The sequence below is a fragment of the Anopheles bellator genome, chromosome 2 (assembly GCF_943735745.2).
Source record: "Anopheles bellator chromosome 2, idAnoBellAS_SP24_06.2, whole genome shotgun sequence".
Classification (NCBI taxonomy): domain Eukaryota; kingdom Metazoa; phylum Arthropoda; class Insecta; order Diptera; family Culicidae; genus Anopheles; species Anopheles bellator.
In genome coordinates, this window is record NC_071286.1 from 43,987,659 (window position 1) to 44,011,673 (window position 24,015).

Genomic DNA, 24,015 nt, shown 5'->3' on the forward strand with positions numbered 1-24,015 from the left:
GATATGGTTGGGTGCGTATCCAGAAAAACAGATATTACTGGCCGAAGCATTCTCGCGCCAAGTATTGCGACGCCATCGATCCGCGTGGCTCCCGCGGATCCGGGACTCGGACCCGTCGGGATTAGTTGCTACTTACCAGCAAGTGGTCGATCCAGTCGCCGAGCTGTTTGCAGGTGGCGGGCGCCAGCTTTCGCCAGTCGTCGGGCAGCTGGCCGTTAAATAATGCATGAGCCGCGTCGTCCAGCACCGCGTCCATGCCGATCTCGCCGGCCAGCGCCTTCCGCAGCTGGTGGAGCGTGTGGTCGATCCGCTGTATCAGCCGGTTGAAGCGGTCCAGCTCCTGCAGCAGCACCACGCAGATCGGCGTGACGTTGACCTGGTACGCCTTCTTCACCCGCCAGATGTCGAACGGTTTCGGGAGCTTTTTCAGAATGTCAACGGCCGCCCTATCGATAAACTCGTCCCGGCCGGTGCCACCCACGTCCGCACCTGATGACGAAGCGATTATGTGTGCGGTGCGGTATGTCCCCGAGTCGCACACACATACACACACACGGAAGGGGGTTATAGTTTTATGCTAATATTAGCCTTGCTGAGGCGTAAAATTTCAAACATGTGCCAACCGCCGCCGCCGCCGCCGCCTCGTGGCGGTGACTCGCCGGAAATGTAGTCGGTCACCGGTGTGATTGATGGCCGCAAAAGTTACGTGATGGCGTGACGGACCCAAAAAGTGTCCGCCTGCGTGTGTGCGTTTGGGTGTGTCTGTGTTCATCAATCAACAAAGTATGCTCATTTGCCTACAACTCCGTGTACGTTGCTGCAATCATCGATTGGTGTGCGCGAAGGCCTACAGTTTGTGCGTGTTTGCTAAAGCAAGGATACGGCAATTATGTTGAACCAGGATGAGTAAATTATCCTGATGCCTGCGAGATAACCGTTGAGTGCCTGCGGCACAACATTGCATGTTACGATTAGTGCGAAAGTTTCTAGTGCGAAAACATGTGCTGAACCAGAAAGCGCTACCAGGATCTTGTTATACGTACCATCGTTTTGAGGTGCCTGTTGGAATTTATCTCCTATGCTCACTATGTATCCGAATGGCGCAATGTAGCAACAATAACGAAATGAAGTGAATAACAATTATCTGAATGTGGTTCGGGATAAAAACATAACCACTAAGGAGTTTTTTTCGACCAACACTACTCATTACGTCGGCAACAACATGAACTGCTGTTACCACCCTCCGCAATGTTGTTCTCTAAATGATTGATTAAGGAAAAAAATCAACGCCATTCGGCACGCTACTTACCGGTTTGCGGCTGTAAATCAATCAAGTGTGCCCACGTCTGACGGACCGTGCTGGTGTAGTAACCGATCTCAGCATTCGAATGCAGACCAAACACTTCCGGCGTGTTGTTGAGCGGCAGCTTGTCGATGGCGGCTGAAAACAAACGCATCGTTAGCGAGCACTAATCGGCTAATCGGCAAGCCAGAGTGTCCTTACCGATAAACTCATCCCTGCCGGTGGCTTGCACCGGTCGGTAGACGAACGAGTCGCCGGCGTAGAAGTTGAACGGTTGAAACGTGTCGAATAGAAAGTCGCCCATGTACTCGTCCATATACGTCTTCACCACGCGCCGGTCGAAGTCGTCGATGACTCTGCCACCGTACATGACCTGAGAGACGACCGAACACACGAATAAGCAACAGATCCACACTCAAAAACCGTCAAAATTCCGTCGTTCCAAAACGCTAATTAAACGGGAGAACGTAAAGAACCACCTTCACATACCTCGCCAATTAGGTACTTTAAACTATTCCACGGTACTCGAGTCTCGCGGGGGCCTCCGACCACCTTCGAGAGGTACGTATCGAGAATCTGAATGCAAACACTGAAGTCGGACTCATTGAAGTCGTAGCAAATGTTCCAGCCCAGCTTCCCGTACTTGCGCCGCTCCTGGCGACAGGACCCGAGAAATAGACGAAGTACGAAATGAAAACGCGGCGTGAGTAGCTGCGGGGAGGAAAATATTTTGCTAGCAAATATTGATAACGAAGTCGCGAAGCGACGTATGATATGCGCCAGCAGTATGCATCGTGCACCACCTGAGGGTGGCTTCAGAACTTTTGAAGCCCCACGAGCGAGCGAGCAGATAAAATCACACGAACGATAGCGGGCCCCGGGTATAACTCATAACTTCAATCATTTTCCACAGAAGATGTTTTGCTCACACAGAGCACCCCGAGCCGAGGGCACCGAGGTTGGTGAAGCACCGACTTGAAGAAATCTGAATTCTGAAAAGAAAGGTGATGGATGCCTAAATCCTTTCGTCTGCCGTTCTGGCCCAGGTCTGGCTGGCCTGAGCTGTGGTGACTGCATTCACGAGACCCCGGCGCATCACGTTATCTGATTTAGGAAATTTGCGTTGATGTGGGGCGAAGTAGGACCGAGTCACAAAAAAAAAAAATGGAACGGAGAAAAATCACGATCCTTATTATTCATGAGGGATTGCCACAAGGAATATGAATTTACATCTGCCGCCTCCTTTGTGAGCGCCGGCGAGTGCACCACACTCGGGCGGAGAGTACTGATGTCTGTAATCAGGATGGCTGACTGTGAATGACTTTAAGCGTACGGATAAATGAAACCAGCATGAAAGTGGGGCCGGCCCAGACATGCCTGTCTTACCTGTAGCACAGCGTGAAAGAACGCCAGAACGTATGCTAATGGCTTGAACGCGGGGTGCGTGCAGGAATCCAGGGACTGCTGGCGAAGCTTGAAAAATGTGCCCCGCAAGTTCAGCTTCAGCCCGTTCGGGGGCTCGGTAACGACTTTCAACGATTTCTGAAGTATCCCGATCGGGAACGTTGGCGTCGCGTCGGTCGTTATCCAGAGCCGAAAGTCCGGATGCGGCTTTCCACTGGAATCGATCGTCTTCTCCAGCGTCTTGATGAAGCCGATCAGCAGGTGTCCGTTCTGGAGCATCAACCACAGCCCCTGCTCGAGGGCGGCATGGAGAAGGGCGAGGGCCGCCGGCTCCTGGCCCTGGCCGAGCGAAATGTGCCGGAACTTGCCGGCCCCGAAACCGCACCGGTCGGCCAGCTTCATCAGGTCGCTGGTGGGATCCGAACCGGGGCTCAGAATGAACACGACCGGCGTCGTCGGGGCCGACTGCTCGTAGATGGCGTCGAAGCTCAGGATCGGTGGGGTGATGAATTCCTCGCCCATCGTTTGGGCCACGTAGCCGTTCAGCATCCGGTAGACGCGGTCCACACGCAGGCAGCGCATCAGTAACAGGTGCTGTGGGAATGCAATTATCATCAAACAGAATTCTAGCAGAACAAAGTTGGCCGGTACCACCGGTGGTCAAATCGTACATCGTACGGGGACATCCGTTGCTCGAAATTCCCCGGATACTCGCCGGCTTCGCCGTCCTCGAGATCGTACCACTGTGAGAGATGTAAAAGCCAGAGGAGACAAATGAAATGAAAACGATTGGACAGCCCCCAGCCCGCAGCGTACGTACACTGCTCCACTCGTAGATGTTCTGCTCGATGTGACGCGGTAAGGTGCCAAACTTTTCCGGAAACAGCTCACTCAGCATCACCACATCCTGCCAACCTTTGTCGCTGATCCAGCCCACGGGGCAGCCACGATCGCTTTTCGCCAGCGACACGTTGCCCTTGATGAAGAAATCAATCTCCGCCTGCGACAGGTTGCCACGGTTCTGTTCCAGCTTGATGGTGATCTGGAAGGAGTAGAGCAGCTTGTGTCTCTCGAAGATCCCGATGCACCCATACTCGTACACGTTGCGTGTGAGCGTGCCGATGATGTTGTCCAGCCGCTTCGACAGCACACTGTCCGGGACGGCTTTGCGCAGTGAGTACGCGAACACCTCCAGGTAGGCGGACAGCGAGTACTGATACATGGCGTTCACGGTCGCCATGTCTGACAGCACGAAGTACAGGAGGGCGCCTCGCTGGGCGGCCAGTCGGTACCCGTTGCGGAGCAGGTCGATCGCTTTCGACGTCTGCTCAGCGAGGGCAATTTTCTGTGCCACCTCGGCGGCCTTTTCCTTCGTGCTTTCGAGTGTCGTGACCAGCTCGACATTGTCCAGCATGTTGCCGGTGGAGGTGGCGAGCTCGCGGAGCAGTGAATCCTCCAAATTTTGCAGCAACGCCTTGTTGGCAGTCGTCTCCGCTATCAGCGTTTCGCGCTGCTCCTCCAGGTCCGGGCGTTCCGCTCGTACGACCACGCTCAGCAGCTGGTCCTCTAGGCCGCTCTCCGTCACGGTGTAGTTGATAACCTGCGCTTTGGCGTAGACCGCGGGGTCGAAGGTCGGGTTAGCCAGCTTCGTTGTGAGATACAACCGGAAGCTAGGATCCAGGTCGAGCTCTTTGTCACCCAGGCGTACGACCTGTCGTCCGGCGGCGACCTTGACGTTCTTCTCCAGCACGTTGTCGATCACGGGATCGATGTAGTCGTCGACGTCTTGGAACAGCACCGGCGTACCGTACTTGATGGCCATCTCGAGCTGCTTGAGAAAGTCTTTGTCGTTGAACGAGAGCGATTTCAGGTTGTTGGGTGATTCGCGCTTCTTGATCCAGGACAGTGCCTGCTGCTGCGGATCGATGCAGAGCGGAAATCGCGAAGCCCGGGTTGTCAGTATTCCATTCTGTACCGACAGCTCGTCCGGTGGTAGACCTTCGGAGGCCCAGGTGCTCAGCTCGAGGTCGCTCGAAAGATTCCCCCGGACGCTGTACGGCTCGGTGAACGGTATCTGCTGTTCCAGCACGTCCGCCAGCCAGTCGTCGAGCAGAATCGTCTTCCGGAACTCCCAGGAAAACGGGCCCATGTACGCGAGGAACGAGGCCGACAGTAGACAGTTTCCGACGACTTTCGTCCGCTCGATGTGAAGACCCTCCAGCTCGATCGCCCAGCGGTCCCGCTCGGAGCTGAGCCCGGAAATCAGCTTGTCCGCCGCCAGCAGGCGCCGTTCCGCCTGCTCCATCATTTCCTGCAGCAACTGCTTCTCCTTGATCGCGTTCGCATACTTGCCGTTCAGCTCGCCCAACTCGTTCTCCAGTCGGCCGATCTCGTTCGTCAGCTTCACCAGAAGCCGCAGCTGCCCGTTCAGCTCCGACTCCAGGAAGGCGACGCGATCCTTTTTCGGTTTGATCTCCTTGAACACATCGCAATACCCGAGCACGGCGCGGACAAACTTTAGCAGCCCGTAGCCGGCCTTCGATATGGTTTGCATTTCCTCCAGTTTTTGTGATCGCTGCCAAGAGAGGGGAGCGAAACAGGTTACGTGACGGACCCACCCCGGGGGCACTGTCCCAATTACCTTCATATTGGCCCGCACCGTAGCGACCTGTTTCTGTGAAATCGCATCACAGTCCAGCTCCTGTAGGCTTCGCAGGAAGCTTCCCTCCGACATCATCCCTTTCGCCGTCTTCCACGAGATGTCCTTGTAGCCTTTGATGATGGCAATACACTCGCACACGACCTGCACCGGCTCCGGCGGTGTGGCGAAGCTGCGAATCTCGGTAATGTCCGATTTGTCCAAATCGGACAACGCCAGTCGGGCCACCTCCAGCGCCGGCAGGGCGGCAGCCAGCGCTTCCTCGGCCTCGGCCTTTTCCACGGTGATGATTTTCTTTTGCTGCTCCACCTCGACCGACTTTTCCGACGCTTCCAGCTTCTTGATGTTGGCCTTCTCCGTGGCTGCGTGAAAAAATCGAAACGCCCCATGCGAGAGCAAAGAAAGCGGAATGGTTGATCAAACATCGTCCATAAACCGTGGCCCCCCGGAGTGGGTGGGCGCAACAACGTGAAACGTCGCTGCCTCGCACTCACATGTCTCAATTCCGGCCAGCATCGATTCGCAGCGCTCTGCCGCTTCGATGACATTTTTTCGCTGCTCCTCGACGATGATACTCAATTCATCGATCTGATGTGAGGCTTCATTAATTTTCTTGATTCCATCCGATAGTCGAGCGCACTGTTGCATGATGAAATTATCTTTCTCCTCTGGCGAAGCGTGACAAATTGAAAATGAAAGATGAACATTTATTTTGGTCGACTGTTTCGGGGTATTCCTTTCCACCATTTTCGGTTGTTGTTGCTCCAACCACGCTTCGTGTGTTGTCTAACACATGGGCTGAAACGTCCCGAGCTTGAACACACAGATGGCGCTAGTCTTACTGCATTCGTCACTTTTTCAGTTGGTGGTAATTCTCAGAAGGAAGTTGTAGAAATTTTATGATGTTCTACCCATAAGTTGTGGTTAAAAATTACATTTTTTGTTATTTTCAGAACAATGGTCCAATAACAATATCGTGTTTTAATTTTATACTGTTTTTTGATGGGAAAAGTATTATAATTATTCCGCTCCAACATGGAAACAACAATAATACGTTGGTTTGACTTTAAACGTAGAGGCCCCTATGAAGTAGTGAGGCTGTAACACCAGAAAACATTTCTAAAATCTATTAAATCATTTTGAAGGATCGAAAAGTGAAATTGCTTCAGCTAGCTGACATTGTAAAGATATCAAAAGAACGTGTTTTTGCTTTATATTGCATGAACATTTAACTATGAGGAAGCTCTGTTCCAAGTGTCTGGCGCCTTTTCTGACTGTTGCTCAAAAACAAGAACATGTTGATGATGTTGAGGAGTGATTGGCCATGTTTGAACCTTATAAATCGGAATTGTTGTGTCGATATGTGAAAATGGAAGGAACATGGATCTTCAATCCGGAATCAAAACTATCGTCACCTGAGTGGAGAGAAACTGGTGAACCTCGTCCAAAGCACCCAGAAGCATTGAACTGTAAATTGCCCCAACATCGTCTGTATTCACCATATTTGGCTCACAGCGACTGTTGCGTCTTCGCAGACCCTTTACAACATGCTCATCGGTAAGAAATTTCATTTGAAGGAAGAGTAGTATTAAAATGATGTCGACTACATAAAGATTTTCATCAAATAGAAGTCTAATGAAGAGGTTATCACTGATTAGCCTATTTCAAGGAAAATCGATAAATTGTCCCACTAAAGAGGTCTTAAAATGTTGGAGCGGCGCTGAAACGAATGGTGTGGCTCTTGATGAACATTACGTTGATGAATATTGCCAATTTTGAACACCAGTAAACGAATTTTATATCCAATGCTCGACACTTTTCGGCCCATGTGTTATCCATGTTGTCTTCCCTTTGCTTATGTCTCTGTGCGCGTATTGTCCGCTATCTAGCTCGGCCACTTCGGTGACGACCCCATCGGAGCTCGGTTGAAGTGGGCTGTTTTCCACCCCAGCGCCCCAGTGACATCCGGAGCGGATAGCTCCGGCCCATCGGGCGGGGATAAAAATGAGCGGAAGGTGCACGAAACTCCGGACCAATGAACCGTGCTACCGTCGGGCCAATATATCCGGCGGGCGAGAAAATTTGGATGTGAGATTATAGCACATATTAGACTTTCCGCCTGATGTGGCTAAGCTCTTCGGCCGCCCCGGTGGTCCTTGGAAGCAGACGCAAGAGGCCGCTACATGCTCGTCCGTGCCTGCTCCGCCGCCGCCGGCCGGCACTTCAAAGCGTAAACAAGGGGAATGATCGATTATTCCGGGTAATGCCGTGCTAATTAATTATGGGCCGACCGGAACGCTAGTCTGCCTCCAGCCGGCCATCCTGACAGCAGCGTTTGGCACCGGCTCGGGGTAGCGCAACGGATGTATCGTTCGTAGTTTTTTTTGCCTGTGGCCTGCGCGAGGCCTATCCGAGAAGTAATAAGACGTAGAGCATGGCTAGGCCGTGAGACATTTGATAGACAGCGCGCTATGGAGGCGCCCGATACTCTCGCTGCTGACAGCAGTCACGGAAGTGCGCACCGTCGGAACAAATTGATCTGGGTGTTTACCCAGAGGCCAGGCCCATCTCCGTTTGGCTACATTTGCTTCGATATAAAATTTGATTAGTGATCAAACTCGACACCGGTAATAAATCTACCAGCGCCCACTGGAACCCCCCCAGAATCATATGCGCATTTCATCCCGGGGGCAGCAGCTCATTAAGCCGGTGCCAACAGTGTCTACCTGATCGATCGAAATTCGATGTGTCAATCCACGCCACGGGCCTGTCAGTGCCTGAAGTGTGCCTGAGAATTACCGTACCTATTAGCTTCAAATACGTGGAGATGTAGTCGAGGTAGTGTTTGGGCGTGACAAAGTTCCTCCGGCGTAACTTCAAGCGATACTGCAGCGTGTAGTCCTTCAGCGACTGATGCACGTGGACAACGTGGTTGATGATGGGCTCACGGTAGGTGTCAGGAATCTGCGAATGGATGGCCAACGGAATTGTGATGCCGCGCTAGCTGCGTGTGAGAGACACTTGCCTTACCTTTGGGTGGTCGGCCAGGAAGACTTTCGCCACGGCAAACAGGGCTTGCTCCGGCCACGGGAACACCCAGTCAATGGTGGTGCTCCCGACGAGCCCCGGGAAGTTGCGGCACCGATTCCGTAGTGCGTCACCCTCGGGCGACATGCAGAGCACCACGTGCAAGTTGCGAGTGGCACGGTCGAGAAAGAATGACCAAACGCCGTCCCTGCCAAACGGGGAGAAAAGAAACTGAAACACACACACACACAGAGAGGGGATACGATAAATGGATTTAAAATGGCGTGCCGGAAGAGCGACAGGAAATCAGTGTAAACACAGCTCGCGCCAACGTCGGCGCGCCCGAAGCCAATAAACCACGTGCCAGCTGTGAAAAGTTCGCAGCATAGCGTAATAAATACCGTCAACCTACTTGCTCGCCGCGTAGCCCGCTTCCACCGCGCCCGCCCGGCACTGACCAATTATCTGATCCTTTTCGTCGTCGGTAAACAGTGCTGGCACGCTTCCAGTGGTTAAAATATTATTTATGAACTCCAGAAATCCTTCTTCCGCAATCTATTTTTGGGGTGGCGCGCAGGAAAAGAACGAAAAAAACAAGGAACGCTCAGTGGAAACCCCCAGCAGGATGCCGTTCTGGGACTTGCTGGACCAGCCCGGACCACAAAAACAACTGCCTTCAAGAGAACGGAGCTTACTTGGGCCGCTTTAAAGATGAAACAGGTTTTGATGTTTCTGGCACCGACCTGCAGGAACAGTGTTTTGAGATCCTCGCGGAACGACGCCTCGCCGTAGCCTCGGCTGAGGACGATTTCGAAGATGTCACAGCCGGCCGCGAATGCCGCCAGCCGCGTAATGCTCTGCTTGCCCGATCCGCCGATTCCGACCAGCATGACGTGACCGCTGAAGGATTAAGGACCACGCCACGTCAGTCATTCCCGCGTTAAAAGTGCGGCTACGGTTTTGCGCCACCTTACCGATGCATCCGCAGCGTTCGGTGCACCCTTGTCAAGTGCTCGAGACAGTCCTCGAACAGGACGAGATTCATCTTTGCCCTCTGCTCACCGTACTCCATCAGGATTTCTTGGAACAGGAAGTAGATTGCCTCGTAGTCCAGCAGGTCTTCGTAGTAGCGCTCCTCGGTTGGGTTCACCGCGTTACGGTAGTCCCCAAACAGGAGCGGATTTCGGAGGGCGTATTGCGCGACCGACAGCTCCACGGCGGGACTTTTCCCACGTGACTCCGCCGTTCCGCGACTCGCACGTGGCTCGAGCTGAACCGTATGGCGGAAGCTCCGCGGCACCGGGAACTGCTCCACGATGCGTTCGCTCAGCTGCTGCTCCAACCAGCGCTGGTCGTGCTCGTTTATCAGTCGATCGCAGATGACGCGCGAAAACTCGTTCCTCCAGACGCGCACCAACTGTCGCGCCTCCCGGAAGTAGTTCGGGTGGATCTGTAGCATCCCGGCGACAATTCGCGACAGGTCTTTCATGTTGAAGATGTAATGGAACTTGGACGGTGTCGGCGGCATCTTGGTGACGAGCGTCTTGAATAGGGCCAGCGTCATCTCGATCACCTTGGGGCCGACACTTCGCGGCTCGGCCGGGAACGCTTCCAGGTGCCCCTGGAGGATGGCCGTGTAGATCTGGTGTAGCGTGGCATCGCTCGGGAACGTCACGTTCAGCACGGAAAACATTGACACGAACCGGGGATCCACCTCGTTTCGGCCGCCTCCTGCGCGTCCCATGGCGGCTATGAAGGCTGCAAATTAAACCGGAGGCCGCTTGTATGTCTTTCTTTGGGGAAGCATATATAGGGTGGTCAAATAAGCGTTCTATTTTTCATTTCAGTTCTCTAAAGAAACAAGGCTTAATATTTTTCGATGCTTGAACTTTTAATTTGGAAGGTTGATTCCTATATTTTTTTAAATGAAAAACATTTTTGATTGCATAAAATTGTTAAATTTGAAAACCTTTTTCCAAAGTACTAGGTCTTTAACTTTAACTCAAATTCAAACGATATTTGAAAAGCTCATTTCTTTGAAGCTCATTTGCACCTAGGTGGCTATGTTAATTAGTGTGCAAGAGAAGCCAATACACCCAAAACGAGTGACTGTTTGGTGGGGATTTTGGCTGATTAATTCTTCGGCTGAGAAATTGGACTTGGAAAATTTAAGCTGAGAACTTGGACGGCAATTGGTTTCACCAGGAGACCATACATCGACCGCCACAATCGATATTTATGTTATGCGAACGAACCAGCAACTATTGACAACTTCAACATCCAAATCCAAGTTGCTACAACCGAAACAGGACCAGATACAAACGAAAATGTACTAAACAATTGGTCGAATGGGCAGTAGAGGAAAATGTCTGGCAAAGAGGCCGTAGAGGCAAATGGGCAAATGTCTTAGCATTAGAACCAGCCGTAGAAGACATTTGACCGAAATTGTTTTTCTTAAAAAAAGTGGTGAATCAACCTTTCAAACAAAAGTTCAAGCATGGAAAAATGTTAAGCCGTTTCTATATAACCAAATGAAAAAGAGAACGCTTATTTGACCACCTTATAAAGAGTGATTCATCTAGTGTTTGGATTTTATACTTTGCGATTACTTGATTTTTAAAACGTCTAACTTCACGCTAGCAGAAATTGGGAAATATTTCTAAAGTGCTGAGTTTTCAACTCAAACTCGATAGCTCAACTCGGTAGCTATGTTACTAAGCAGAATTGTCGTATTGTGGGCTCGGAAAGTCCACATCACTAGGTGAACCACCCCAGAGAACATCGCTGTAGCGACCCGGTCCCGCGCCCAACTTACACATGTCTTTGAACTTTTTCCATCCCAAGTCCTTCGATCGGTCAAACATGCCCTCGTTCTCGACCAGCAGCTTCAGCAGGGCTATCGGTTGCTGCGTACCGTAGGTGTCAACCTGTGGCAGATTCATGTCGTCGATGAACGTCACCAGCTTCTTGCCGACCGGTGGCCCGAAAATGTCCTTGGTGCGCTTTTCGACCGCCGCCTCGACCGCCTTCTGCACGTCCATCGAGGACGTGCGCGAGGAGAAGTTAATTTTTAGCACCACGAAAGCGTCCCTGCTTAGGCCGGCGAGAAAGTGGGAAATGATTGCGGTCTTGGACGTGCCGGGGTCGCCCACCAGCACCACGGGGCGGCGTACCTAGGCGGGGGACATACAGATAGTAAACACACACAACGTGGTCCAGGATGGCCAGGACTTACGCGGTTCATCAGGTGGAGCACCCGCTGGAGTTTCAGTGTGTCGACCGTCGGGACGAGAATGTCGCTAAAGTTGAGTGACGCATCGTGGACGTAGCCCGGTATGACCCACTCCCAGGCGAGCCACACCTTTCGCTCGAGGTCGAAGAAATAATCGAATAGCGTCGGTTTCTGCGTCGGCAGCTGCCCGACGGTGGCCGGGCTGGCCTGGGTGTCTTCGCACGCCACCAGGTCCAGGTTGCGCTTGACGAATCCGTCGAAGCGAACCTGCGAGTCCTCGAGCAGCGCCGCACCGAGCGAAAGGTACAGACACTGGATGAACCCACACTCGAGGACACCCTCGTCCTCGGGGTGGTGGGTCTGCACGGGGAAAAGCGAGTCATAAAACTGGCACAGCTGCACCAGCATATTGAGATTCGTTTGCCCAATAACCAAACCGAGCGGCTGCTCCTGATTGTTTCCGTCGGTGCCCTCCAAGATGTAATCGATCGCGCCGGGCACGGTGGCCCCGTACACCCGCCGCAGCACTTCCTGCTCGCCGGTGGGGCGCTGCTGCACCCAGCGCTCCCAGTAGCAGGCGTAGCCCAGGTTTTTCGGATCCAGATAGACCATGCCGGCCCGGGAGACGGTGGCCGGCGAAGCGTACGCCAGATCTCCGACTTCAAACAGCAGCGCACAGTAGCCGTTCAGCCGGATGCGCTCGCCGTTCGCCAGCGTCAGCAGCTTATTGTCGTCCATAACCGAGTTCATGTTTTCGATCCACAGGGCGTCCACGTCGCCGTCGAAGCAAACGTACCGCCGTTCCTGCCGCGTGGGGGTAGAAAGGGTGCGCTTGCTTTCATTAGCATCGTCGATGGCGATGAGATGGATTTGATTTAACGGCTCATAAAGCGCGGCCATCGCTGCATCCCGAAAAGGGCGTGTGGGCGCTCTTTGAGAACACGGCCAATACTTACATCCCGTTCGGTGGGCTTATTCATCTCTCGAAAAATGTTTGAAAACAGCCCGTCGACCCAGTCCCGGGTGGTTGGGTCGAGGCACCCGTACAGCTCCACCACGGAGCACGCCTGTGGGAAGTGAAAGGATGAGGAACGCATGAGAGGACTGCTGCAGCTGCCGCCGAAAGGATATGAAAAATGTCGAGGGCCGAGGGTCCAGAAATAAACAACAGAAAACCATTGCGCGATTGGCAGGAAGGACAAAAAAAATCCATCGGTAATGTGTGTTTCGGTCAGACACAGTCAGGCCCGGGCATCGCAATGCAATGCAATGCAATGGAGACCCAGGATCGGACCGGGGTGGCCAATCTACGGCCCACTCTACTTCTGATATGCAATCAGCAGCGCCAACGACGAAGCATTTTTCGAATGCCGTTAAACATTTTTCTTCGCCCAGATTCGCGAGCCGGTCCGATGCAGAGACCGCATCGTCCTACAGTTCGACCGGGCCATATTTAGTTTTTGCCGATGCCGGAACTAGGTGCAACATTTGCCGTCGTCCGCTGCGGTATCTCTTTGTAAAGCGCTCCGACAGAGTCCGCTGGCCACGAGCGCGCCCGCCCAGAGATCAATTCGTTAATTTATCCTTCCGAAGCCTTCAAACACTCGCCCGCTCGTCCCGATTGGCGGTTGAAGAAGGTACTCCGGCGATGGCAAAATTGGATCGGCCGCATCGGGAAGCGCTGAACTATGGCACCCATTCAAGTAGATCCAATTCCGAAAATAGCACTTTTTCAGCAAAGGATTCGCCCGGTCGATGGCGATGCCCGAAAACAAGGCGAGCAAAACCAACCCGACCACCATCTTTTTGGGGCGAGCGAGCGAGATTTCAAAAACATTATATTATAGAATAGGAAGTATGCGCGCCGTGGTCATAACTAGCGGTTTTCCTCGTAAACCACGCGCGTTTTGCTCGCTAACGACGGTTGCATTTTGAGTGTTACGTCCTTTGAAGATATTTCTTCAAACAAACATATTTCTGGCACTGGGCTCAGATTGAATGTGGTTCAATTGTTTCGGGGATGAAAAGTTCCAATCACCTAAACGATACCTACTTTGGGGTTCAACACGGTACACTTCGTCGGGAGTCCCATCTTGGTCTGGGCTTCGATCAGCGTGCGTATTACGACCGATTTTCCACCACCCGTCGGCCCAACCACCATCGTTGAGTGTCGGGTCATCATCGTTTCGTACAACTGCTGAACTTTGTCCATCTGCAAAATGGTCCGTTTCATATCCTGAAGTTAGCTTCGTCGACTAGCGTGACAGCATTTACCTGTTTCTGAAGAATAATGTATCCGTTCGCCAGGAGCACCTCTTTTACTGCTTCGTTGAAGTCCGGATAACCCACCCGAGGATAGTCGACGCCCGGGAACAGATCCTGCAAACGAAACCAATCGACCGAGGCTTTCGAGAAACTAGCCAACAAAGAAAGCCACCGCCGCACTGTCCGGCCGCCTTACCTTGATGAGACCCATAAACAGTGGCACATCATCGAACACGAATTTGGGGAAATTCATATCGAACAGCGTGCGCATTAGGGTGGCCGCCTCGGGCACGTCCGGAGCCTTGCGCTTATTCACGCCCGCCATGCGAAGGACCGCGTTCAGGGACCGCAGTCCCCAGTCGTAGTGATGCTGCTTGGACAGCTGCTCGCGTGCCATCCGGTACAGTACGGTCATCTTTTTGGCCAGCACCTTCGCGCTGATGAATCCGTCGGAGAAGAGCGATATCATACAGATCAGCTCCAGATCCGGCATGATGCAGGTGACCGGCCGGAACAGAGCCTTGACCGATTCCGGGAGCTCCGTGCGCCCGGCGTATCCCGGATTCATCGTTATAAACACGCCGACCTTCGCGTCGAGCCGGATTTCATTTCCTTCAAACTGAAACCAGAAACCCCCAGGAGGGTGGCTCTCAGTACATGGGGCAGACAGGACACACACAGCGGAAACCATCGATCAATCAACTCACCGCGAATGTTTCAACACGTGAAACCAACGCCGTCCGAATGGTCTGCAGCTGGGTGGAGATAACGCTCAGGACCGAAATGTCTATACGATTGAACTCGTCGAAGCAGCCCCAGGCACCGCACTGAGCAAGACCTACGCAGGGGCAAGAAACAAGGGAGTCACGGATTAGGCGAGTTCTGTGTGGATGTAGCTCCAAAAAATATCTCCAACTGTCGCACCGTAAATAAATCTTTTCTATGACTAAGCGGTTGGCCGAACACCGCACACCTAGGGCCCACCCTAGGGCAACAATTTGAAAGGGATTTGGCATAGAATTTATGATCGTTTAAATTCAAATTATATTAGTGCCAGCACCAAATGGAGGAATGATTTGAACAAAGTCGTCTGGGCATTATATTCAACTAGCCGGCCATCTGAGACACAGCCAGGTTTGCGCATTCGGCAGGAATTAGATTGGGGCCGATTCCAGGGGCCGATCGGTAAACTATGTGCCCTAGCCCTGGATGTAGGCTTTAGCTTTTCAACTTAATTTAAATAAACATCACACACCACACGGGGCCACGATTGTTCAATAAGTATTCGCGGAGCAACCCTTTCTCCTCGGCACAACCAACGACCCTTGAGCCGGCTGCTGGTTTGCAATAAATTGAATCAACACTTCGTACGCCGGCACGCTTTATTTGTAGCGCAATTTGCGTTTTATGGAACGAAAGCCGATTACTGATTGCCTCGTGCGCGTCGTGTGTTTGGTACATTCTTCCGCCACGCTGGGTGAACCAAGAGCCCAGGAGCCAGGACACAGCGGTCACAGGGCCGTACGGGGCGATTCACCGGGCACGGGTGCGTAATCAACCACATCCGAGTGAAAGGCTTTCGGGAAATGGTATCCCGATTTACAGTTGTTGCGTTGCGTTGTATGGGCTCGCGAAATCAGCAACCATCAGCACACGTGCGATTGGAGTGTTCCGTGCGTGCGGAGAAGGGGGGCTTCCCGACCCACGGAAGTACACCGCCGGTCGACATTACCGGTCGTCATCGGGTTCGCGCATGTGGTGCCGGTAAGCAGCACCGTCCGATCGGCCGAGGTACTTAGTTTGCGGATTACTGTTAAACCGTAAAATTGAGAAATAAATTTTCCGTTTTCAATTTGATTATTTTAATGAGGTAATGTTGGTTCGCCGGTTTTGTAAAGTTTCCGTAAGCCCTGCCCTCGACCCCAACTGGATCGAAATGATGGAGCTGTTGCGTGAGTTTGACGCAACTCTACCGAGCGGTAGAGCTCTGCTCTGATGCTTCAGCACTCTAGTAGTGTAGCCTCTTTTTTCAATGAGCGGTTGGACCACAGTTTTAATTACTTGCGTTAATCTTAATATCTTCCAAAAACACTGTTTGCTGAAGAACCCGGCGCCCTAATAAACGCGAAACGTGGACATTTGGTAGAAAGCGCCCACACAAATGACATCATAATTCAATGTGTGTCACAAATGTGTCTGGCAGCGGCCCTGGCGGCTGCTTTGGTGGAGCACCCAAGATAAATGTTTCAAACGTAGTGGGACAGTCACACACACACACACGGACACACATACACGCGAGCCTACCTGAGAGGACGGTTCCGACGGCACGGAAGTCCATGCCCTCGCCACAGTTCGTTACCACGCACAGCAGTGCCAGGGCCTTCGCTAAATCCTTCGTTGTTTCGGTTTTGCCCGTGCCGGCAGGACCTGCGGACGAGGAGAGCGGACGGGGCGAAAAGTATGTTGTGATATTAGTACTGAGGCAGCGAGAGATAAACATGTTAACGAAACGTCTCTGTCCGATACGAGAGAACAGCGATCTAATGGCAAGCAATTACAGAGCCGGGTGCTGGTACGCGCATGATACGAGTGGTATCTTGGGGCAAAAATGGCCCCGGGACCCGAAGGATGTTTTGCAGCAGAGATTAGTGAAGCCTTTGTTTTGCTTTCCTGGCGCCCATGGGAAGGTCCCTGCACGGGATCCGGGAACTGTTGACTACATCCTTCCACTGACATTCTCGGGCGGTGACGACATTATCGCTTTAGCTCCGAGCTCCCGGGCGCCCGGGAGCTCCGCGAAGTTATCACTTACCAGCTGGTGCGCCGCCCAAATTCATCGTCAGGGCCTGGGTGATTGTTAAATATATCCTATCAGTCAATGGCGTAATAACGAGCCGCCCATTTAATCCCATATACTCGTAGCCGTAATCGAATTTTCCTATCACATCACCGTCGCCCGTCGTCGTCGTCGTCGTCAAAGCCGGGTTCGTTATCGGCAGCGTCGGATGGCCGTGGTCGATTTTCGATTTTTGATGCACCATCAGTCCGGAAGGAAGCCGCCCAGGGATGTGTTTCGTTTGGTTCCGTCGGACGGATCGATGACGTTGGCATCCGGAGGCAAAGCACGGAAGCGCACGTATCGAGCCGAAACCGATCAATCCATCCGCCCAGTTCCGGGTCGTGTTCGTGGTGTTTAAGCAATGAAGAGCATTTTAAAAATGAAGCCAAATTAGTAAAGAGATGAAAGTAGTAAAGTGGATGTAGTTTCAACGAAAGAAATTAGTAATGATTAAACATTAGGTAGAAGTTTTGGTTTCTAAATAAACGACAGACTTGCTCAATAAACCACAATATTATTGGACACAAAATGTTCATTAACTTAAACTATTCCAGCATTCAATGGAGTGCATTTATGGGCTTATTATAAATGTAATGGTAAAATTACTGGTCGGAGTTTCCGTGTGATTAAATGTCATTTAACATTTATGAACCTGGATGCTCGAAATCTGTCAAGAATATGCAACACGCATCCAGACGATGTCGATTTTCATTTTCATAAAAGTAGATCAATGTGACTGGCAGATACTGGCAGATCCAGAAACGAGAATTACATCTTCTTCCGAATTAATGATCACACTAAAAACGATAAGCTATATTAAAATGTCAAAAAGGGCATTGGATTGATGTGATCACAATGTCATAAGTTGGCGGACGAATAATTATGCATGGGGAAAAACAATAAATTACAATAAACTGACCGAACTTAAATGATCCCAATTGTTGGGTTTACTGCTACTGTGTACCATTTATCGCCTCAACCAAAAATGGTAAGAAAGGGGTTGTTTGTGGTAAATGGAAGATGGAAAGAACATGGAAAGAACACATGGAAAGAATTCAGCATACATATAAGGATTTGCTTTTTCCGAACAACATAATATTGGCACTGAAATGACAGTTTCTGTTAAATAATAAACGTAATTGTTGCTCACCTGTACATTGCAAAACGCACAAGTTGTCCATTTCTCGAATCCAGTAGAACCTATGGCGGCGAAGATATTTAAGTAATGTCTCAATGAATTAAAAATTTAAGTTTGATGTGCCAGTTACCGTTAATAAAAAAATTAAATACTAAGTTAATAAAAAAATACGTAGAATTGTACGCGTATGATGTTTCACCTTAGTTGACTTTCCCACCCAAACTCCGCTGCATCCAGGATACTGTCGCGGACAAACCCTTCGATAATGTCCCGAGCATGGACGTCGATCGTAGCAATCGTCTTAAACTTGAGCCGATCGTTGGGTGACAGATTCGCACGCACTATCAAAAGAAAGCGATCCGATGAGAAACCGGCAAAACTTGCAGGGAACTATCGGTGAGAAACGAAAATTGCACACCTTTCAAGACGAGCGCGTCCAGTTGGCGGTTCTGTTCCTGCAGATATTCCTTCATGGCCCGCTTGTTGCCGCGGCGTACCTTGAAGAACACCTCTTCCACTTCCGCCGTCCACCACACCTGATTCGCAGCCAGGCACACCATTCCTTGGTAGAGCATAATCCAGTCAGGACTAAAGGAAAAGAACATAAAGACAGCGAAACGGAATGGGACGTGTGTTGAATGTGCGGCAGTCAGTGTCGTGTTTGTGGCGTCGTCCCCAACACTAGAGGGACCGTCACGCCGTATCACTCACCGTGCCAGCTCGCGATCCTTGCCGTAATGGTAGATTGCTTTCTTCGTAATGAATCGATTGGTCCGACGCATTTCCGTCAACACTTCGCTCATCCAATTTTCCACCCGATCCTTCACCGGCACTGTCGAACGTCGGAAACAAATGGAAATCAATAAAACCGGAAAACTTTACGAAACGACCCCGGTGCGGTGACCCCCCCTGCCTGTGATGACCAGGCCGGAATTATCTGGCCCTCTGGCGGGGCAGCGACTCGATTGATACATTTTGTGTCATAAAATAAACTTCACGGCGTGTCACAGAACGTGAGGTAGTAAAATGAAAAATTGTGAAAATTGTCCGACCCCATCCGGTCGGTGGGCCTCGATTCGCTTCGGCCTCCCAGGGGCGACGGGTGCCAGCTGACCGGACCACTCGGCAATCGGGCACCGCACTTACCGTGGTGCTCGAACTCCATCACCTCGCCCTCGGCGGAAATCATGGCCGTTACAGTCGGCGTGTCGAATCGATCTTTAGCGAATCGTAAAGATTTTATGTTATCAAACATCTGCAAGTGTGAAAACGTGAATGTCGTGAATGTCGGAGTAATTGGAAGTTTGGTGGTAACAGCTTGCGTGGAAAGCTGTAAAGCTTGGGCGAGGGAGCCATTTTTCGTGGCACGGCTCAGTGGGTCGGAACGGAAGCCTAACCTTTATTATGTGCTCCTGGACGCACGTCGGCTCACTGTCACCGAGGATGGATAGCAGCTCATCGGTCGAGATGAAGTAGAACCTGTGTGGAAACACATTTCGGCCAGGCGAGCCGTGAAATGATGAAAACTTTACGCCGGAAGCGCGTACCGGAAGCGGGGGCACTGTACTTACCTCGGAAACGCCATCCGTTTGTGTTCCAAGTAGTCGTTGAGCGACTTCTGGCAACCATCGAGCGCAACGCCCAGTCGAATAAACTCGTCAAATCGGCCCGGCACGAGACAGACATCGATGACCAGCGGATTAGCGGTGCTGGTGGCCATAATCTAGTGACAAAAAGCCGCGATGAGGGCACAAATAGCAAAAACGGACATAATCGGACGGAATGCGAGCGGTTGGTTTGGTTGGGCCCCAGCTCAACGGCCATTATTATGCCCGGATACCCCCTAGTGTTGACGAAAACCGAGGACCTCGCCGTGAGGTTGGTTAAGCCGACCGTCCATTCGGTGGCCAGCCTGTGTGGTTCCGGGCGGCGAGAGAAGCTTATCGGCTGTTCAAGGATTCTTATTATTTACCTCGCGGAACTGCTCGTCAATGGTGTCGAAATTTTTCGCCTCATCAGGTAATTGGCTGCTTATATCACTGCCGATAAATATTCCCTCGAGGTACACCCACTTCCGCTGCACGCTGATCCACTCGTCGATGATTTCCGATATCAGCGTTAAGTGTTTTTCCCATCGCTGCACCGTCGGCAGGAATGGTCCAATGAATCTGAAGGATAATACCGGTATTAACGATATTGGTTCCGCCGTGAACCGAGCCGATCGATCGCGCGGTGAATTGTGGAAAACGTGTAAATGGAACCAGGAACCGCAAATACGGATCAGTAGCACCGCTGAGGCCATTTGAATTGGGCCTCGGTTTCTTTGTTTCCCCCCATCCGGAAGTGCGTTTTATGTTGTATGCTAAAGAATAATGCGATCTTACTGTGACGCGGCCATCGATTGTAAATTCATCGAGTTTTCTTCCAGCACCTGCGTGATTTCGTCGGTCGCTCCCAACACAAATCTGGTGGATGTATGTTTGAAAGTGAAAAAACGCAAAATGAAACCTCACAATTGAAGGTTAGAGATAAAAGAATTATTCCGGAGTTCGGGGATTTCCACCGACTGCCGACCGCACCTACCCGCGCATTCGACCGCCTTTTTCATAGCGAACCATGTTGAAAGACATCCGCTTCCAGATATCCGCAATTTCCTGCACACTCCGCTCAATAGAAAGCTCTTTGATGGCATTATTGATAATTTCCTCCGCAATTTCCTGGCGTTTTCACAATGGTTAACAGAAAGACACAACACATTGGGCAGTGATTGAAGGAATTAGCGTACACATGTGTGAGGCGAGTAAATATGGCTGAAAATCTAATACAGAGCCGAACGAAAATTCTAACTACTTCTCGAAAACCTTCTGGTGTGTTGCGTACAGGTTTGCTCCGAGGCCCGGAATGTTGGACATCATCAATCAGGGTTTGAACTGAAAGCCCATTTACAAGAACCGAACTTACTTGATACTTGTGCAGTTCCATCGCGAACATGTTCTCAAGCGTGAACCGATCCGGGGACATGTCAAAATGTTGACCTGTTTTGTCCATTAACTTCTGCCAGTGACGATCGCGCAAGGCCTCGTCCTTGAGGCTTAGCATCAGCGGGATAGAGGATTTGAATTGCTTCATCTTTGTGTTCAACGCCTCACCGACCGGTGCTTGGCGAAGCTGCAAAGTAGTCGAAGGGGCGGTATGTGAGTGCTTCGTTTGCCAAAAAAGGCCGTCCGGCCGTCTTACGGGCTTGGAAAGTTGCCGGAATTCCTTCATAAAATTATCGATCCCCTCGAGCAGTGCCTGCGGGTTGAGGTTTGCCCACAGCGTCAGGGACCATTTCTCTCGGGCAACCTTTTGCTGCACGTATAGCTTGTACACCTAGGACAGGGGACACAAAACACAGTTTTCAATTAGTTCCACAAATAGAGCCGGCTCTTGTTCAAGTGTTGAAAAGCATTCTGACAATTGTACACGTCAATGTTGCCAATGAATGGTAATAAATTATTCAAGAACTCGGGGCGAACAAACTAACGATAGGATTGGCAGTCTATATTCAAACGAAGAAACAGCTGCTACTGCCTTGTCTTGGAAAACGAAAGGAATTTTTTTCTTGCGATAATTGAACCTGGAAAGACACTTCCGGAAAGAGTATCCTTGGCGGGCACAATTCGCTACCATTAAAATAGCTCTCTGCTTACCACTTGCATTTCCTCGTACTCCCGTTTGCTTTTCAAAAACTCGTTGTAATCCGTTAATGGGATGTCGAAAAGCTTTTCCGCATTTTCTGTGAAACAATAATGAAAAAAGTGTGAAAAGACATAATAATGGTTCTTTTAATAGGGTAAAAATGCTGATGCTCAATATGCCAGTCTAATGTGGTTAAAGTTTTAGCCACAGTCCGATTTTGCGAAATTGAAACACCTACCTAGCTCGATGCGCTGTCGATCTATTTGATCGATCTCCTTGCCGTACGAATCCATTAGTTCCACGCCTCTCTCAAGATCCAGGCCCACCGTACCTGGGCCTTCGGACCGAAACCTCGAAATGAATTTTGCAAGCTGCAACACGTATTGGTAAACGAAAATAAAAACCATCAAAAAACATCTTTGCGTCCTGCATAGGATACGGACCTCGGCATTGAATATGCAGATCTCGTTCTGAGTGATTTCGGCAAACTTGACCTTCGTTGGCTGCAGTTTGTTGGAGCGCAGTAAAGCCGAATGGTATAATTTTTTCCATCGTTTTTCCAAATGGTACGCCATAATCATGTCACCAAACGGAAACTATAATGCGGATGAGTTAAATTTATTATTAAAAAGTGGTACCAATAATTGTCATTTGATTCAATACCTACCTTTATACGATGCTCTTCTAGGATGCTGTAAATTTCTTGCATTTCATGTATTTTAAGCTCCACGGAAAGTGTTGTGGTTTGAATGGTTTGTATGGTTTGCATGACGGTTTTAAAGTGTGATAACTCCTTCACATGCTTATCTAAATCCACGCGTAGCTTCTACGATGTGGCAAATGAAACAACATGGAAATGGATTGCACATTAGGCATGGTTACCCGAAGGTTACCGAACTATACTACTTACTTGCACATGGTCGTTCAACTCTATCATCCGTTTGCGAGTGCGTTCGGCCAAAATGTTGCCAAGTGTGTTGCGCCATTCGACGGCATGGTCGACGATGCCCTTAATCAGTGGCCTCAGATTGACCCGTATGCTCTTGATGTCGTGAAAAGGCTTGTGCCGCTCGAGCTCGTTCACAATCTGCGTGTAGTAAATAAATTTTTCGTCCAGCTGGGCTAGGGAAACGTTTTGATTGAGGAACTTTTCACAAACACTCATCTTCTCGTACATCCAAAGGTTCCGATATTTCTGCCAGCTATAACGAGCGAACGCAAATACCGCTGGATGAGAGTCGGAAAATGATTTACCGCCCGTAATAAATCTCATTTTTCCCGTAAACTCGTGAGCCGTAAACTGCAAGCGTAATTATCTGCTCGCGTATTTATCGCTATAGTCAAAAACCGACCCCGACCGAAAGCATAATGCCCCAAGATTGAAGATATATTACCATTTTAAATAACCGAGCACTTCGGTTACTAAGTTCTGTACCGTTTGCTGCAGACTGATTACCAGCTCACAGACGCGTGGAATCTACGAGTGAAATAACATAAAAGATCGTACAAACGTAGTTATTGGATAGAATGAAAAGGATTACTCGTCTAAATAGTGTTTTTAAAGCATGGTAAAAGGTTTCACTATTTAATGTTATCTAATAACGAAATAATTACGACAAAACATACCCTTAGTTTTGTTTTGTCTTATAGATTGAATAAAACAAATTATAGACTCATAGTTTAAATAATACCCGTACCTGCACTACATCTTCGAAAAAGGTGAAGTAAAACTCATCATCCTCAGCTTTGGACACCGGGCAAGGCAAACATGTCTCCGCGGTCCAACGTTTAAATTGCTTCAACCTGAAATCAAAGCAAATTTCAAAACGATTGGTTAAAACGCACTATTAACCATTTTTAATTTGTTGAAATAGTGATGTGCTGCCACTTTTTAGCTCACCTCAAAAGAAAGTCTTTCACGGAGTTTATCATGGTGCTGTAGGCATCGGCCGACGTTGGTCGCATGACGATTTCCGGTACCGTGAGGATCGCATCCACTTCGAAAAGTGGATGGTTTTGAATCAAATTGCTCATGAACTTGTCCAAGTTTTTCGACGCAAATCTGAAAAGACACCGAGAGGTGGATAATGAGTCCAACACTGATATACAGGGCTCATGAACGGCCTAATGCTGCACAACAAGTACCTGCTGAAGCAACTGAACAGTTGTTTTTCCCAGTGATTGTAGTAGTGCTTCATTTCAGGACAGTCGCCCGTGAACGACCCCAGCACTAGACTTTCCAATTTAATCAAAATGGGCCCAATTGAATCGTAAAGCTGCAGCAACTTGATCGTTTTCGCATTGCGATCTTTCACCAGAGCCTCAAAATAATCGCGGCACGGTTTCAGGTTATCGTCCGCCTCCTTGATGGCGACTTTCTTGGGCCGCTTTTGGCGCTTCTCCGTGTCAGCACCTTCGTCCGCCCTGTTTGATGTGGCAGACCCGAGGGCGGGAGTATCGGTGGGAG

The 24,015-nt window shown here is 50.4% G+C and overlaps 1 protein-coding gene across 1 annotated transcript in view; it reads right to left on the minus strand.

The window, feature by feature from the left end:
• LOC131211447 (dynein axonemal heavy chain 10) overlaps positions 1 to 24,015 on the minus strand; it is a 39,176-nt gene that overhangs the window by 3,036 nt on the left and 12,125 nt on the right. Inside the window, exons 21-64 of the mRNA XM_058204913.1 lie at positions 23,694 to 24,015; positions 23,449 to 23,610; positions 23,246 to 23,351; positions 22,943 to 23,025; positions 22,459 to 22,750; positions 22,216 to 22,374; positions 21,992 to 22,144; positions 21,787 to 21,919; positions 21,560 to 21,645; positions 21,105 to 21,239; positions 20,829 to 21,035; positions 20,451 to 20,584; positions 20,252 to 20,332; positions 19,840 to 20,035; positions 19,439 to 19,590; positions 19,265 to 19,346; positions 19,014 to 19,122; positions 18,579 to 18,699; positions 18,286 to 18,455; positions 18,067 to 18,208; positions 17,880 to 17,929; positions 16,703 to 16,828; positions 16,195 to 16,317; positions 14,598 to 14,728; positions 14,087 to 14,509; positions 13,900 to 14,004; positions 13,679 to 13,837; positions 12,582 to 12,692; positions 11,629 to 12,429; positions 11,209 to 11,566; positions 9,368 to 10,151; positions 9,089 to 9,293; positions 8,806 to 8,948; positions 8,397 to 8,601; positions 8,171 to 8,330; positions 5,861 to 6,034; positions 5,349 to 5,728; positions 3,528 to 5,282; positions 3,379 to 3,450; positions 2,690 to 3,301; positions 1,793 to 1,957; positions 1,505 to 1,676; positions 1,310 to 1,441; positions 137 to 489 (exon numbers count right to left, since the gene is read on the minus strand). The exon at positions 23,694 to 24,015 is cut by the window's right edge and continues 271 nt beyond it. Of these exons, the coding sequence (XP_058060896.1) occupies positions 137 to 489; positions 1,310 to 1,441; positions 1,505 to 1,676; positions 1,793 to 1,957; positions 2,690 to 3,301; positions 3,379 to 3,450; positions 3,528 to 5,282; positions 5,349 to 5,728; positions 5,861 to 6,034; positions 8,171 to 8,330; positions 8,397 to 8,601; positions 8,806 to 8,948; positions 9,089 to 9,293; positions 9,368 to 10,151; positions 11,209 to 11,566; positions 11,629 to 12,429; positions 12,582 to 12,692; positions 13,679 to 13,837; positions 13,900 to 14,004; positions 14,087 to 14,509; positions 14,598 to 14,728; positions 16,195 to 16,317; positions 16,703 to 16,828; positions 17,880 to 17,929; positions 18,067 to 18,208; positions 18,286 to 18,455; positions 18,579 to 18,699; positions 19,014 to 19,122; positions 19,265 to 19,346; positions 19,439 to 19,590; positions 19,840 to 20,035; positions 20,252 to 20,332; positions 20,451 to 20,584; positions 20,829 to 21,035; positions 21,105 to 21,239; positions 21,560 to 21,645; positions 21,787 to 21,919; positions 21,992 to 22,144; positions 22,216 to 22,374; positions 22,459 to 22,750; positions 22,943 to 23,025; positions 23,246 to 23,351; positions 23,449 to 23,610; positions 23,694 to 24,015 (10,724 nt within the window). The remainder of the gene's footprint in view (positions 1 to 136; positions 490 to 1,309; positions 1,442 to 1,504; positions 1,677 to 1,792; positions 1,958 to 2,689; positions 3,302 to 3,378; positions 3,451 to 3,527; positions 5,283 to 5,348; positions 5,729 to 5,860; positions 6,035 to 8,170; positions 8,331 to 8,396; positions 8,602 to 8,805; positions 8,949 to 9,088; positions 9,294 to 9,367; positions 10,152 to 11,208; positions 11,567 to 11,628; positions 12,430 to 12,581; positions 12,693 to 13,678; positions 13,838 to 13,899; positions 14,005 to 14,086; positions 14,510 to 14,597; positions 14,729 to 16,194; positions 16,318 to 16,702; positions 16,829 to 17,879; positions 17,930 to 18,066; positions 18,209 to 18,285; positions 18,456 to 18,578; positions 18,700 to 19,013; positions 19,123 to 19,264; positions 19,347 to 19,438; positions 19,591 to 19,839; positions 20,036 to 20,251; positions 20,333 to 20,450; positions 20,585 to 20,828; positions 21,036 to 21,104; positions 21,240 to 21,559; positions 21,646 to 21,786; positions 21,920 to 21,991; positions 22,145 to 22,215; positions 22,375 to 22,458; positions 22,751 to 22,942; positions 23,026 to 23,245; positions 23,352 to 23,448; positions 23,611 to 23,693) is intronic.